This window comes from Pempheris klunzingeri, chromosome 19 (genome assembly GCF_042242105.1).
Source record: "Pempheris klunzingeri isolate RE-2024b chromosome 19, fPemKlu1.hap1, whole genome shotgun sequence".
NCBI lineage: Eukaryota > Metazoa > Chordata > Actinopteri > Acropomatiformes > Pempheridae > Pempheris > Pempheris klunzingeri.
In genome coordinates, this window is record NC_092030.1 from 10222182 (window position 1) to 10238963 (window position 16782).

General features: G+C 41.5%; 1 protein-coding gene across 1 annotated transcript in view; it reads right to left on the minus strand.

The window, feature by feature from the left end:
- The window catches only part of LOC139219029 (early estrogen-induced gene 1 protein-like), a 33227-nt gene extending 22231 nt beyond the window's left edge, over positions 1-10996 (minus strand). The window contains exons 1-2 of the mRNA XM_070850803.1: positions 10833-10996; positions 78-198 (exon numbers count right to left, since the gene is read on the minus strand). Coding sequence (XP_070706904.1) covers positions 78-198; positions 10833-10978 — 267 coding nt within the window. The 5' untranslated portion in view covers positions 10979-10996. The remainder of the gene's footprint in view (positions 1-77; positions 199-10832) is intronic.
- Positions 10997-16782: the final 5786 nt, after the last annotated feature.

Consider the following 16782-nt stretch of genomic DNA (forward strand, 5'->3'; position numbering starts at 1 on the left):
TAACCTGGAGATAAGGTGTATGTGTGTGAAGCAAGCACAGAAGCAAGGCAAGATGGCAGCTTGGAATTGTAGTTTACCTTGCGTATAGAGACCCTGCAGATGCAGGGGTCCAACATTCCATTGATTGGATTAGCACTCATTTTACACATGAAAGAGAACTTCTTCCTCCATCGAACTCTATTCTGCTGCACCTCCTCCCTACACACACACACACACACACAGGTTTGACTGTCCTGGAGACAAATATTTGACAAAACATACAGTTTAGACTAAAACCACATATGTATGAAATTGCAGTGGCAGTGGCTCAGAGGTAGAGGTTGAGCCAGTTGTTCACTCAGCAATTAGCGATTTGATCCCCAGATCCTCCAGTCTGCATATCAAACCGTCTTTGAGCAAGACACTCTTGAGACACAGTTTCAGTGTGTGACTGCATGTGAATGATTACTTCCCTTACTGATGGCAGAGTTGGCAACCTCCCATTACTGTACGAATTGTTGGTGAATGTGAATATAGTGTTAGAGCACTTTGAGTGGTCGAAAAGACTAGATAGGTGCTATACAAGTACAGTCCATATAGAAGAGGTCTAAACAAGAGATGCGGGATGATGCAACAGTTTTATAGTGTGCAAACCACATTGTGTCACATGGACACTTCTATTTTAAGGGATTACATTGTGACAATTTACTAAAAAATATGCAAGATAAGATACTTCAGACAGACTAAGAGCGGTTCAAAAAACCCTGTATGAAACGGAGCCAGAAATGCTCCCTTGCCCAGGTAAGGGACACCGGTGCCTCCTCCTGGAGCCAGACCAGGGAGGGGAGCTCGCCGGCAAGCATCTGGTGGCTGGGCCTGGATCCATGGGGCCCAGACGGGCCAAGCCCGAAGGAATAACGTGGAACCGGCGCCCTGTGGGCTCACCACCTTCAGGGGTCGTTACAGGGGATTGGTGCATAGGAAGCCTTGCGACGGGCTAAAGCGGGGTCCTAGGCGTGAGGACCCCTGGCACCATAGACTGGCTCTAGGGACATGGAACGTCACCTATGGTATGGTCATGAGCTCTGAGTAATGACCGAAAGATTGCGGACACAAGCGGCAGAAAAGAGTTTCCTCTGTAGGCTGTCTGGGCTCAGCCTTAGAGAGAGGGTGAGGAGCTCGGACATCTGGGAGGGGCTCGGAGTAGAGCCACTGCTCCTTCACATCGAAAGGAGCTAATTGAGGTGGTTCGGGCATCTGGTCAGGATGCCTTCTGGGTGCCTCTCTTTGGAGGTTTTCCGGCCATGTCCCACCGGGAGGAGACTCCGGGGCAGACCCAGAACTCGCTGGAGGGATTACATATCTCATCTGGCCTGGGAACGCCTCGGGATCTCCCGGGAAGAGCTGGAAATGTCTGGAATGCCCTGTTTGACCTGTTGCCATCGCGACCTGACTCCGTATAAGCGGGAGATAATGGATGGATGGATGGACGGATGGATGGATGGATGGACGGATGGATGAATGGAAGCTGGCTTTGGTTTAATCTGGCTTTGGTTTAATCTGACCTAGTCCTGCATCAGAGAGGAGAATACACACAAAGCAAAAGACTGATTAATGGTCTAAATGGCAAACAAATGCCATGCTTTAGCCATATGATGCCAAGGCAAACTGTGTTGCCTTTGCTTCACAGAAGGTTGACCAATGCTACTGCAGTAACACAGCCATGTAAGGGCCAAGTGCCATATTTAAATGTCTCATTCTCTGTGTGCTCAGCTCTCAGTACTTTTGTAGCTTCTAAGTGAATATCTTTATAGGTTGGTAGTTTCATCGTTTAGTTTCACTGCTATGTTCCTCTTCATACTTTCAGCCTCAAAATTTACTCATCACGTCCCTGCAGTCATATTTTTGTGTTATATGTGTATATGTTTACCAATGAAAACTTTCCTGCTGCTGCTGCTTTTACACCAGTAAACCACTGGTCGGCTTTTAGTGTTACTCTTCAAGGTACAAAGAACAAGGTTTATTTATTTGTCATCAACAAAACAGCGGGGTGAACAAGCTGTGACTAGGGTGGATATGTTCTCTTACTATCCTTTGAGCATAGGCACCTCATCTCACTAATATCACTGATGCTCCATAGATGGGTATCAATGATGTAATCACCCGCTACAGAGCCCTCCTGTCCAGGGCTGTACACATCCCATGCCTATTAGTAATATTGACTGTCAGAATAATTTCTATTGCTCCTCTGTAAAAATCTACAAGAACTTGGCATGGGAATTTTGCTCTCCAAGTTTCCTCAACAAACAACCATTTCTGAGATTTATTAAGTGAAGATGTGAGATGATGAGATGATCATGACAGGTCCTCAGATTCCCAGGAACCTAAAACTGTTCACCTGCTCCACCTCAGCTAGATTGATTCAGACAGAGGTGTGTGTCTTCAGCTCCTTTTTTCTACAATCAATAATCAGCTCCTTGGTTTCACTGATGTGAGCAGTAATTTGTTCTCTCTGCAGCACTCTGCAAGGTTGTTGATTTCCTCCAGATATGAAGTCTCATTGCTGTTTGTAATCTGGCCAATGATGGTGGTGTCATCTGCAAAATTCTCTCCATATTGTGGACTACAATCGTGAGTGTATGGAATGACACACAGCCCTAGAGGGGGTCCAGTGTCAGTACTATGGTGGAGGAGGTGTGACCACCAATCTGGACTGTGTGAGGTGAGTGTCATACTCAATGCTAAGTTTGCCAGTTAGTTTAATGGGGGAGATCGTATTGAAACCATCCATCCATTATCTATACCAGCTTTCTCAAAGAGTGGTCCGCGGACCACTGGTGGTCCGTGAGCACCCCCTAGTGATCTGCGAGGTGACATGGTAACACATTTACACATTTTAAAATTTACAGTGTTTCTCAAACTGCCTGCAACATAGGCGTGTTGTTTTCCATATGAAATCAACTAGTATGTAAAAGCAAAACTTTGGCATTGTCGGACTTCAGCAGTGCAGCGGACAGGTTTGCGACACCGCAAGCATTTTAGGTCAAAACAACCGTGAACCTGCCGTGACCTCAGGAATGTGTGAAGCGTACAGTTTATAAAAGACTCTGTTGGGCGAAGCATGATCAGGGAAATTTATAAGCCCTAAGGAAGTTGTGGAAGAGTTCCTTGAGGAGAGCCACTGTGACTCCGGGGCCCGGCACTAAGTGCACACCCGAAGATCAGCAGAAATAAAACCCCTGAGCAAGAGCTCATTATCAGCGAACCAGCATGGAGAAAAGTGAGATGTTGTACAGAACGCACAATCAGCAGCAGCTCCAGGGCCAAGCGGTATACCGTACAAAGTATACAAGAGATGTCTGATGCTGGTCCGCAGGCTTTGGAAGCTGTTGTGGAGGATATGGGCAAAAGGCATCTGTGATGGAAAAATACTGAAATGACAATTAGTTGTTGATGACCTTTGAAAGCACAAGTGTAACAACACTGAGACATGCCAAATATATATATCTGCCCTGCAACTGATCCTAAGAAAAGGACATGGCGAAAACAGGAAAACACCTGGAGTTGAGTTTGAGGGCATTTGATCAGAAAACAGGAAACCACCTTGATTTTAGCGTTGGGGAGGATGACCAGAAATTAGGGAGTTACCTTGGCTATTGTCGCTCTTTGTGTCTGTGATTTATAATGCTATGTTTTACTTCTTACCTTATAAGGAAGAAAACCATTTGTGCTTATGATACGCCCAATTGCCTATAATATTCTGTCTGATATCTCTTTTGCCAGTCAACTCCTTCACTCTCCTGTGGTGTGGATGACTTGACTCTCTTGCGCAAGATAATAAAGAGTTCAGTTTGTTTGACATTGTACCGAGCTTGATTTTATTTCAAATAGCGATTTTCCACTACACATCACACCATCATCTTGGAAAAGAGCAGAGGGCTGTTTTGTACCAAAAGAAAATAACTCCTCGGAAATTAGCCAGTTCCGTACCATGTCTCTCCTCAGCGTTGAAGCCAAGATATTCTTCTCTGTCCTGGCTAAAAGGATGACCACTTATCTAGTTAACAACAAGTACATAGATACAGCTATTCAGAAGGGAGGCCAAAGGGAGTAAAGGCAACCTAACCGTATATGGTTCAATGCCCCATAACGTCATCAATGCAGCTTTGGAGCACTACCACATCCCTCATCACATCAGGAAAATGATCACAAGCTATTTTGGAGGCTTCAAGTTTAGGTTTACTACGGCCCAGTTGACTACCCAGTGGCAGGACCTTGAAAAGGGGATTGTAACGGGTTGCACCACCTTGTTCATCATGGGGATGAATTTGCTCATAACAGCAGCAGAAAAATGCTTTGGAAGTTATGGAATTCGGGACCAGTCAGCCTCCAATTAGGGGCTTCATGGACGACCTAACAATAACAACTTCTTCTCATGTACAAGCAAGGTGGAACCTTAAGACACTGGAAGATGTTGCATCATGGGCAAGGATGACATTCAAACCAAGGAAGTTGAGATGCATGGTGATCAGGAAGGGGACAGTGACAAGCAAGTTCCAGCTCCAAGTCCAGGGAGAGGTCATACCATCTATCGTGGAACATCCAATAAAGTGCCATGGGAGGTGGTACGATGCCTCACTCTCTGACAAAGCCAATGTAGGCAAAACAGGGGAGCAAGCAGATGACTGACTGAGGAAGATCGAGGGATCAGGCTTACCAGGGAAGTTCAAGGCTTGGCTTTACCAACATGGCCTGCTACCCATACTTATGTGGCTTCTAACATCTCTGCCGGTGGCTCAGGATCCCGCCAAGCTTTACATCGGTAGGACTGTACATCAGGTCTGGGCAGCTTCAGCTTCCCCTATCATTGTTGGTCAAGGAGTTCAAGGTGGCAAAGTGCAGGGCAGTGATGATGCTCAGAGACTCCAGAGATAACAAGGTCAGTGGCACCGGGATAACTAGGAGGTCGGGACGGCAGTGGGCAGCCGACACATCTGTATCTCTGGCAGAGAGTATCCTGGCGTTAAAGGACATCATCCCTGCACAGGAAGACAAGGACTCGGAACCACCCACTCTCAACAGTGGGGGAAGGCAGACCCAAGGCAGAGGAGAGAATTGATCTAAGCTGAGGTCTGGAACCTGGAGGAGGAACAGCTCTGGTCCAAGGCTGTGGAACTTGGAGTTCAAGGAGCCTGGATAAAATGGAACCTACCTCAACGAAAGATCATGTGGCATGAATTGTGGAGACTGGAGCCCTTCTGCACCTCTTTCCTGCTCCAATCAGTGTATGATACTCTGCCAACACTGACCAATCTGCACAGGTGGGGCTTGAGGGAGGACCCTCTGTGCAAATTATGCATGACGCATGACGGAATAGGTGCACATCCTAGTGATGTATGTAAATACATAATAGGAGTGACAAAACTTATTAAACACACACTACTCACTCTACTCAAGTTAGGGATATTTGACTTTCAGGTGAAATATATGGAAAATGTAAAAAGTGAATGCTACAGTGACATTATATCATGAAAGTAGGGCATTTAAGTAGAAGCATGCAATGGTAATTTTATTCATCTTAAACAATTTATTGAAAGAAAATCTAACAACAGTGGTAGGTATACCACAACAAAAAATTTTCAGTGTCTCAATAAATTGGGATGTGGCCAAAGGACGTCCACTCCTCTCCTTTCTGTGACTCTTCCAGTCACTCTGTATCACTGTTACAACCTCCTGATGACACTCTATGACCCTCTAAGCTCAGTGAACACCTCCGTCTGAGGACTTCCTGTTTGAAGCCTCGCAATGGCGAGGTGCTGCTGATCAATTGTTAGGTGTCGTCTTGGTCTCATGATGTCAGAATGTGAACAGCATAATGAGGAGGACTGTTTAAATACCAATTCTAACTGAAGCAGGAAATGTATTGGTCGATTCATGGATCAAACCTGTTGTGAATTTTGCTGTTAAGCTTCTTGTTAGAGAACAGCAACTTGTGCAAAAAGTACTGAAACACTGAACAGTTGGACATGCGCATTCAAAAGTTTAGAGAAGGTCACATTAAGTTCACCTGGAAAGTTTAGAATGCATTTTAGGTTCATCCTGAAATTTCACCTGAAAGCCGAATATCCCTAACTTTTTGTGAGTAGTGTATATTATTATTTTTGCCTTGATACTTTTTGCCTGTATCAAAGACTTTACATAAGTAATAGGCAGCTCATAAACCTCTGAAATTGCATGAGTACTTGTTATTAGGTATTTTTTTAAATTGTGGTATTGTTACTTGGACATAAGTAAAGAATCCATGGACTTCTTCCACCATTAACTACCTACCTGCACTAGCTACCTGCACCAGGAAATGGATGGATAGATGGATTATTCAATTAAACACCTCTGGCCTGTCCCAGCTTATTTCTTCAGATTTCACAAATTTGATTTTGTTTTTAGACCTATTTCAGAGTGAATAGGGAGTTGAGCAGTGAAGTGTCTCCTCTTTGTGTAGCTTTTTGTTGACAGCCTGTCTACATTATGCTCACTTGGTCAAAATACAATTCTTAGTGAAGCGCTTAATTTCAAATTTCGGACACTTACGCAGACTGCTCACACTTGCTTCATATTCACTTTCACACATTTACACACATGATCATTTGGGAGCGGCCCATACATGAGTCTCAATTCCATATTCAACCTTTAAACCTTCACTACTTCAGAAATACCATCATTACATAGGAAAATACACAATGCAACCAAAAAAACACACACTAGCTGGCATTTTGTCTTAAATGTGTGCGTGTGTGTGTGAGTCTGCATGTGTCTGCTTGTGCGAGTGTATGTATGTGAGGCCGATTTGCAAGTGTCAGTCCTCAGACCAAAAAAACAACAAAAAACAGAGTAACCAATAGGAGGATATGGGAATTTTTAACCCAAATACTTTTGAAGCACCACTTATATGTTCATGGAAGACAATCATAGATACTCAACACAAGTGGGTATTTCCACCAGCATTCAAGCAGACAAGTGCAGATAATATGTGGAACCAAGACACATGGAACATCGAGCAGGGTACTACACGGAAATGTTGCCTGAAATAAAGCAATTTATTTTATTTCTCTATAATAGAGTTAGGATGGTCTTTAATAGGCTACCCTATATAAATTGATTCTAGCAACCACACTCATTGAGAGTGAGGAGAAAAATAGATACTCCTGCTTTGCCTCTAAAGATATAAAGACCCTCTCCAGAGATGTTTCAAGCTTAAAAAAAGAAAAAAATACTCTTCTTTGACATGGCATGACTTATAACATTTTGTTGAAAAATCTTAAAATTGAGACTACTCCTTCTCCCTTATTGAAAAAGATGGACTGTGTGAGACTCAACAATGCTTTATTAAAAATATATCTGCTTTGAAAATGTTTCACAAGGAAGGAAATGTATTCAACATGTATTTCATGTATTTGTTAGAGTTAAAAAAAAACCACTGAAAGCAAGCAAAGTTTATTTGTTTACTCCACTAGTATTGCTTAAATTGTTTTTTGATGTCTTTCCGTATAATTATCATAATGTTTTTAGCCAGCAATGTCTACTGACAACAAAAAGCATGTATTGGTCTCTAAGTCAGACTGTGGCCCTTAGGAACAGTGCCTTGCAGGCTTTGACCAATCAGCCATGTAAAACATAGCTTCGCTGTGTGTTCTGTTTGTGTCTACTTGCTGTAGAATGGTGTGTTTGTGAAGGCAGGGAGGTTGGACTGTAAGAAAAGAAGTGGCAGAACCTGTTTTCTGCCTATCCTGGGCAGCCAGCAGCCTCCAGGCTTGTTGTATTAAGAGCTGTAAACTTCAGGTCACCCTTCAGATAAGGGAAGTGGGAAAAGTCCTGTGATAAAGTAAATGTTAAAGCTAAAACAATGCCTCAAGATAGTGACTATAACTTTTGCACTCTATTACACCAATGGTGACTACCTAAAAATTTGGAGAACAAGACTGTAATATCAAATGAGACCGGGAAAGATAGGAACAGCCTTGAAACTTATGCTGGTGCATGTAATAACATGCACCAGCATGCCAAATCTACCAAATGATTGCTGACATGGGAGCTCTTCAAAGATGTCTCCAAAACCTCTGCACCTGCAATGCACAAATTCTATACTTAACACATGTAGAAATAGAAAACGAGTTTATAGTTATCAGTATAGTTAACAGGTATTTACTGACCATCTATGGCTAATTTAACTTTAGCCATGGTGACTGCCTATAGTAGTCCTCACAGTTGACACACCCACCGATGCTGAACCAAACCAGCTGATTTCTGAATGCAGACTTATCAGAAGCAAACATTAGCAGTTAACTAACATACATCTTGTAAAATGTAAACATGTACAAAAAACCCCCCCATAAAATTACGACAACAACTTGTTTTGGTTGAGTCCTTCTGGTAGAATATCCTCCATCCAGGGTATTCTATTTTCTTTATAGAATGCCCTGACTACATACACAACATGAGAGCGTACACTTGGATTGACAATTTTGATCAACCAGTTGGATTTGTAGCCAAGCTTACTCTTTCAGATTTTACATGGCTTGAGGGTATTCCAGTACCTAGCTTAATGCTAGCTAGCATTTGATAATGAAATTTAACTTTAATGGCAACAGGTGAAGATGATGTTGAAGCTGCTGCAGCGGGTGGAGGTGATATTGTAGCGTATTTATTGGCAGTGTCCTTTTCAAGATGACCATTGAACGAAAAAATGGAAAAGCCTGCACATCTAGAGCTCAATCAAGCTGCAAAAGACGATTATGGGCACCATTTTCAGGAACTGGGCACGATACACTTGGCTGACAGGCTCAGTTCAACACAATAGGCTCTACCGCGAGGAGTGCTACTTGTTTGGGACCAATAAGGACGCATGGAATTGGACAGGATACAACAATCTCAGCTGTTTAAGCAAGGCTGCTCGAAAACATCAAAATACAGCAGGTCATCTTTAGGCAACAGTTACATTGAAAACTTACGGAGAAACTAGGATCTGCTCTACAGCTGGACAAACAGAGACGAAGAGATACAACTATGCACAACGAAAAGATGAAAAACACGTTTGATTCACTGTGTGATCTTCCTTGGGGAGGAGTTGTCTTTCAGGGGTCACGATGAAGACAGGGAATCAGCAAATCGAGGTAATTACCAGCCTGTGTCATTTTTATTTTTTACATCTGACCACCTCCTCTTTCTCCAACGCAAAGAACTCTGTGACAGCATGCATTACCTATATGCACTAACATGTTTAGTTATAACTATCCCCGTCATCACTGCATCTGTGGAAAGGACACTTACCGTCCTCAAGTGGATAAATACATATGCGAGGAACAACTCAGGACAATCGCCACTCTCTACATTAGCCTCCATAGCTTTTGAAAATCAAGTTGTTCAGTTCTATCAATGCATAATCAGAAAAACACAATATTCATAGCCGATGTCCAAAATGGCAACAGGTGGAGAAATTTTATTTTGCTTCTTTATGAACACAAATAACAATATAAAACACAAACAAGCACCAAAGATAATATAATGACGTGTAACAATATTCTTGGTAACTTTCCGTTATGATTAGTAGATTATGTGCTTTGTTGGAATGTTGAATAACAAACTGATATTTTTTTATGTGTGTGACATAGCAGTAGCAGGTCAGGGTTAGAATGCTTCTAACTACACTGCACCCAGAGGGCTGCTCACATCCAGCCGCTTTCTGAGTCTTCACTTGAATCAGCGTAAGCTTTCCATTTATAATAACACACTAACTCACTGCCATTAACTGGGCATGTTTTATAGAAACTCATGGGTAAGGTGGGTAACTGTCAGCCATAAACACCTGGTCTTCATTGTAACTAATGAAGATAATAAATAATGAGTTATTTGCATGCAGGCAAATGTACTGACAGAGTTATGTCTGCTAGTTGCCGTTCACTTTAGCACTGATCTTCAGATTTTAGTGATTACTTTTAAAGGATTGACTCTGCTCTACTGCTTGTTGGTAGGTGTATTGTTGGTTGTTGGTAGGACAGAGCTAGGCTAGCAATTTCCCCTTGCTTCCAGTGTTAATGCTAAATTAGAATAATCAAATTCTGACTACAGCTCCACACAGACATGAGACTGAAATTGCTCTTCTCATCACAGTTTCAGATAGAAAGCAAATAGGTGTAATTCCCTAAATGTTGTGCTATTCTTTATTTATCCTAAAGTTAAGTTATTATTGAGTGTCGGCTTGCATTCTGATGGTGAACAGTATTCCATATTTAAAAATGTAATTTGGGAAATACAACAGCAACTTTACAACAGTATTTTCAGATACACCAACTGTTCCTATGTTTTTGTAATTCTAGTGGACTGACCGTGCAGAGGTATACTAGTGTTATTAGGTGCTGGCCAGTTTCAATCGTAACATTAGAGTGAATGGCTCCCCCAACAACTTTACCCAGAAGCCTCCTCAATCTAAACCCCTCATCTAAACATACTCCTAAAAGGCTCAAAAAAGAGCAGCAGATGGCTTTGTGAATGTATGCTAGGGTAAAGTGGATCAGAATTACAGAGGCAACTTTTCCAGGAAATGTATGGGTGAAATATCACATAATAAACTAAAGGTTAAACTACAACACAGTGCAGTTTCATTCCACTTTTACAGCTGTCACCATCCAAAGCATTGACTGCCTTACCTAAGGTGGAAAGCTATCAACAAACTATTGTCAAATATTCAATTCTACCATGTTTGTAGAGAACATTCGTGTGTCAACTATTGAAATGGAAAAAAATGACGAAGTCAATGAGTTGGGTCATTGTATAAGGAAGTGGTGAGCGGTTCTAAATACCTGGATGACAAGATGACAAAGTCCCCGCCATCGATCAGCCGGATCTTGCAGAAAAGCACTCCATTGACGAAAGGGACTGCTGTAAGCTCCTCCAATGTGAAATGCACTTGAAACTTGAACTTCTTCTTTTTCGTCAAAAAAGACATTGTTCCAAGCTGCTGGAATGTGTTGGTGGTATGATGAACACCGGTGAATGAAAATAGAAATAATAATAATAATAATAATAATAATAATAATAAATATACCAGATTTGGCTCTAACGTGGGGTCTGAATGTATCTCTTTGTTTCAGGGTTAATCATTTCAGAAGAAATCTCGAAGTGAAAAAATACGTGTTGGAGTTATACAACAAAATGCACTCGGTTTCGTTTGCAGCTGCGTCCAAAGAAGCAGCGATGACAGCAGCAGACAGCAGACAACTACTCGTGCAAACTATTTCAGTTCTGGCTGATGCATTTAGACATTATTTTTTAGCGTCTTTACTCTAAAACGAACAGGCTCCAAATTCAGGCAGCTGCCACGAAAACACTGAAGCCACTCGGCGTCTCACTCCGGAGCGTCCGTCCGTCTGAACTCCCGCTGCACCTTCTCTTTCCGTCGGTCTGACGCTCCTCATACTTAGACAGTGGATGCAGTCAGGGTTCTCAGCAGATTTCTCAGCTTCAGTGCATCCTAACAAACTTTTCCCTCTCCTCAGTTCAAGGACAGTCAACTAGAGCAGCTCTACAAACGTCTAAAATGTCACGGTCAAGTAAGGGATCGTCCACAAAGTCTCAGCAAAGGTGTGTACGGAAGTGCATCGCTCGTATGGAAATCTAATAATCAGTGTGAGGATTTCTGAAAATGTCATATAGTGCATGTAATGGATTGACATATGTTCATCACTTAAGCCTATATTGTAATGCCATGTGTGTACATATTAAAATTGGAAAAATTTCATATTTGGACACATTATACCAAAGAAATTTAAATTCATATGTTTTATGCATCTGCCATATTAATGACTGTCATATATGTATTCTACAATATACAGTACTAGTCAAAAGTTTGGACACATTCAATGGTTTTTCTGTATTTTTATTATTATTTCAATATTGAAGACGTCAAAACTATGAAGGAATGCAAATGGAATTATGTAGTAAATTAAAAAAAATTTTACAAACCGGAATACTTTTCATATTTTTGATTCTTCCAAGTAGCCACCTTTTGCTTTGATGACAGCTTTGCAGGCTCTTGGTATTCTCTCAATCAGCTTCATGAGGTCGTCACCTGAATGGTTTTCCAACTGTCTTGAAGGAGATTACAGAGATGCTGAGCACTTGTAGGCCGATTTTCCTCCACTCTGCAGTCCAGCTCATCTCGAACCATCACAAATGGGTTTAGGTTGGGTGATTGTGGAGGTCAGGTCATCTGACACAGCACTCCATCACTCTCCTTCTTGGTCATATAACCCTCACACAGCCTGGAGGTGTGTTTGTGGTCATTGTCCGGTTGAAAAACAAATGATGGTCCCACTAAGCTCAAACCAGATGGGATAGCATGTCACTGCAGAATGCTGTGGTAGCCATGCTGGTTAAGTGTGCCTGAATTTTGAATAAATCACCAACAGTCTCACCAGCAAAGCCCCCCCACACCACCACACCTCCTCCTCTATGCTTCACAGTAGGAACCACACATGTAGAAACCATCCGCTTGCCTTTTCTGCATCTCACAAAGACATGGTGGGTAGAACCAAAACTCTCAAATTTGGACTCATCAGACCAGAGTACAGATTTCCACTGGTCTAATGTCTATTCATTGTGTTCTTGGCCCAAGCAATTCTCTTCTTCTTGTCGTTCTTCCTCAGTAGTGGCTTCTTTGAAGCAATTTGGACATGAAGGCCTGATTCATGCAGTCTTCTCTGAAGATTTGATGTTGAGATGTGTCTGCTACTTGAACTCTCTGAAGCATTTATATGGGCTCTAATCTGAGATGCTGTGAATTCGCGGCTGGTAACTCTAATGAACGTACTCTTGGTCTTCCTTTCCTGGGGAGGTCTTCATGAAAGCCAGTTTTATCACAGGGTTTGATGGTTTTCATGACTGCACTTGAGGATACATTTAAGTTCTTGAAATTTTCCAGACTGACTGACCTTCATGTCTTAGAGTAATGATGGACTGTCGTTTCTCTTTACTTAGCTGAGTGGTTCTTACCATAATATGGATTAGAACAGTTGTGGAATAGGGCTGTTCACTGTACAGAACTGTGTACTGACCCTACCTCTGAGACCACCAGTTGTGTTGTGCAATCATATTAAGACCACATATGAGTTCCTTCATAGTTTTGATGTCTTCAGTGTTAATCTAGGATGTAGAAAATAAGAAAAAATAATGAAAAACCATTGAATGAGAGGGTGTGTCCAAACCTTTGACTGGTACTCTATATACAACATAAAACCATAATTTGTCTTTGTAAATATAATGTACATATTGTTAAATATCAAGGCATCCACTTTGTCTCTTACTGAATATGTATACCTATATGAGTTAACTCATGAGAACAAATAGAATTTTTTCTTTGTAAGGGCAATAATGGCACAATGGCCTACATGTTCTACAAAAGATATGCTTCAATTTTAATCAATTAGAGACATGTCACTATCATGGTTGGTATATAAATTAGAGATGTTCAAGACAACCAGCATGATCAAATCCATGCAAATTAACCCACAAGGCCTATCTCTTATGTATTTACAATAACAGAACAATAATAGGCTTTTTTACTGATAGCTCATGCTAAAGGTTAAAATACATTTTCAAATCATCCCTTTCCGGAATAGAACATTTACTACTCAAGTCTGTTTATAGACTTTTATATAGTAGTCATTTATAGACTGAATTTTACATCTGAAGATAAAGATAATAAGATTAACAGTAACAGCCCTGTCATGCTCAAATTTGATGATTCTGAATGAATAAAAGTTTGTAGGCCTAATCATCCATGTGTTTTAACATTTTTCATAGAAACCGTTTTTTTTACCAGAGATATTCAATCTATGAATTAATTAATATACAGCCAAGACATAACTAGTGTTGAAAATACCCATTTCTGAAATGACTGATGATTATTCACATAAAACTGCAAAGCTGTGCTAGCAGCCAATACAGTACTAAAATTGTCAAAACATGGTCTTTACAACATTGTGAAGTCAAACAACACATCATTGTCAACGCTAGATCTGGAGGTATGTGAATCCCTGATGCTTTGTTTTAGCAACAAGGACATCTAGAACCAATGAAGTCCCTAGAATATCTTTGAATTACAGATGGAGAGCTGCCCAAGTCAGTTGAACTACTTATATATAGCTGACAAAAGATAAAATAATATTTTACATATGTAATATGTTACTTTACATTTAAACAGCTTTATTCTCGGGTTCAATATTACATATTTTAGAATAAAACTGTTTGTACATATTCATACTGTCATCCTTGTATTTAAAGAAAATGAATATGCGTGTAATTTTAAGCCATGGTCTGCAACTTAGAAAACACTTTTTGTCATATTGGTTGAAATTCTCAACAGCCTGACACAATCAATTAATGAAATAGTTTAACAAGAAGAAAAAAATCTGATGTCTGTGACTGTCACAGGCTTCTAATAAACTCACTTGTCATTTCATTTGTACCAAGTGAAATGACTGGATGGCGGTCCTGCCTGTCTACTTACATGCTTGCCCATGTGCGTGCACGCTGCAGGTGCACCGATTGTGCATGACTCATTGTGAGTCTTCCACAAGGCAAAAGCCAGTGAGCTAGTTGCACAAGAATGTCAGAGAAAGTGTAACCAAAATTTAAATTACAGCTCATCAACAGACTGTTGTGAGTCACCAGCACTAAGCCAAAGGATGAGCCACTGCGACAGGCTGTCGTTTAGTAAGCTAAGGCCAATAACACACAACCTACCTCACCTCTGCGAGGCGACTAGCTCGCTGAACTGAATGTGTGTGTCGTCCACACAGGCCGCGTGTATGTCTGCTGCGCCACTACTGCAGTGCTGTCTGCCAATCTTTCCACACTGAGTTAGCCTTTGATAATGTTTATAAATAATTGCATATTTCACTTCATTTCATTATAAATGAAACAGATAACAATAACAATAAATCAAGGGATTCCGTTCACAGAAACGCTACAGGGCTTTTACTTTGAAAAGCAAAACAGGAAGTGCTTGGACCATGAAACTATTAAAAAGCTGTATTCTTGCGGTTCTCACATGTCGCAGAAAAAATAGGCGAGACTCCGAATCTCTACATGGGCCTCAACCGAGCCATGCATGAGACTCACCTAAACCGTGCTACTCACGCAGACTGTGTGGCTGCTCTAACCTGTTAACATGGATGCTTAAAAAACCCCAACAGGTTCCATGACACACACGTTGCTGCAGCGCAAAGCTCAGCCTCTGAGCCAAGTGAGCAGTTGCTAGGGGCAGGCTGAGATCCTGATGCACCATGGAGAGCTAGTTGCCAATCAGCTATGAATCAGCATAAAGAACAAATAACAAAAACATTAAGAGACAGAATGTTATCTCAAGACGCTTTCCATAAAGAGCAGGTCTAGACCAAACTTTTTAATTAAGAGACCCAAGGAATCAGGACTTCAAAATTAAGGATTCACGAATCCCCACATGGGCAAGCATCAGATATTATATTAGGCAACAGTGGCAGGGAAAAGTCCCCATTTAATGGGAAGAAACCTCGAACAGAAACAGACTCAGGGGTGGGCGGCTTTCTGATGGGGTCTGTGTTATCTGGAGGTTGGACAGAGAGAGGGAGAGAGAGAGAGAGAGAGACAAAACAAACCAAAATAATAACAGCAACTATAGTACTGATAATAGCGATATGACTAATAATTAACAATATGGTAACATTGAAAAACACGACAATAGATAATATACGAATAATAACAGCACGACTAATATTAGTAAAATGTGGCGGCGGACAATCCACAGCAGTGAAGCCAGAGAACCATAGCAGGAGAACCAGGACCAAGATCCACAAGAACCTGAGAGAGAAAAGCATAGAAAGGCTCCGGGAAAGATACCAAGTTAGTAACTGGCATTAAAGAGACATGAAGCATAAGGATGGAGAGGAAGAGGAGGAGAGAGGAGTCCAGTGCATTATGGGGAGTCCCTCCAGCAGTCTAAGCCTATAGCAGCATAACTAGGGGCTGGTCCAAGGCCTGAGCCAGCCCTAGACTATAGGCTTTATCAAAAAGGAAGGTTTTTAGCCTACTCTTAAATGTAGAGAGGGTGTCTGCCCCCCAAACCCAAACTGGAAGGAGATTCCACAGGAGAGGAGCCTGATAGTTTAAAGCTCTGCCTCCTGCACTACTTTTGAGGACTTCAGGACCAGTAGGCCTGCATTCTGGGAGTGCAGTGCTCTAGTGGGGTAGTACGGTACTATGAGTTCTTTAAGAAATTATTGAGCTTAACCATTAAGAGCCTTTTGGTGAGGAGAATGATTTTAAACTCTATGCTAATTCTTGTCAGTACACAAGCAGCAGCATTCTGGACCAGCTGGAGAGTCTTTAAGGACTTATTGGGGCAGCCTGATAATAAGGAGTTGCAATAGTCCAACCTAGAAGTGACAAATGCGTGGACAAATTTTTCTGTATCATTCATAGACAAGATGGGCCTGATTTTAGCAATATTACGTAGATGGAAAAAGGCAGTCCTGGAAATATGTTTTATGTGGGAGTTAAAGGACAAATCCTGATCAAAGATAACTCCCAGATTCCTCACAGTGGAGCTGGAGGCCAGAATAATGCCACCCAGACTAGCTATATTGTTATAAAATGTGTCTCAAAGGTGTTTAGGGCCAAGCCAATAACTTCAGTGTTGTCTGAATTTAGCAGCAGAAAATTACTGGTCATCCCGGACTTTATGTTTAAGGCAGACTTGGAGTTTAGTCAACT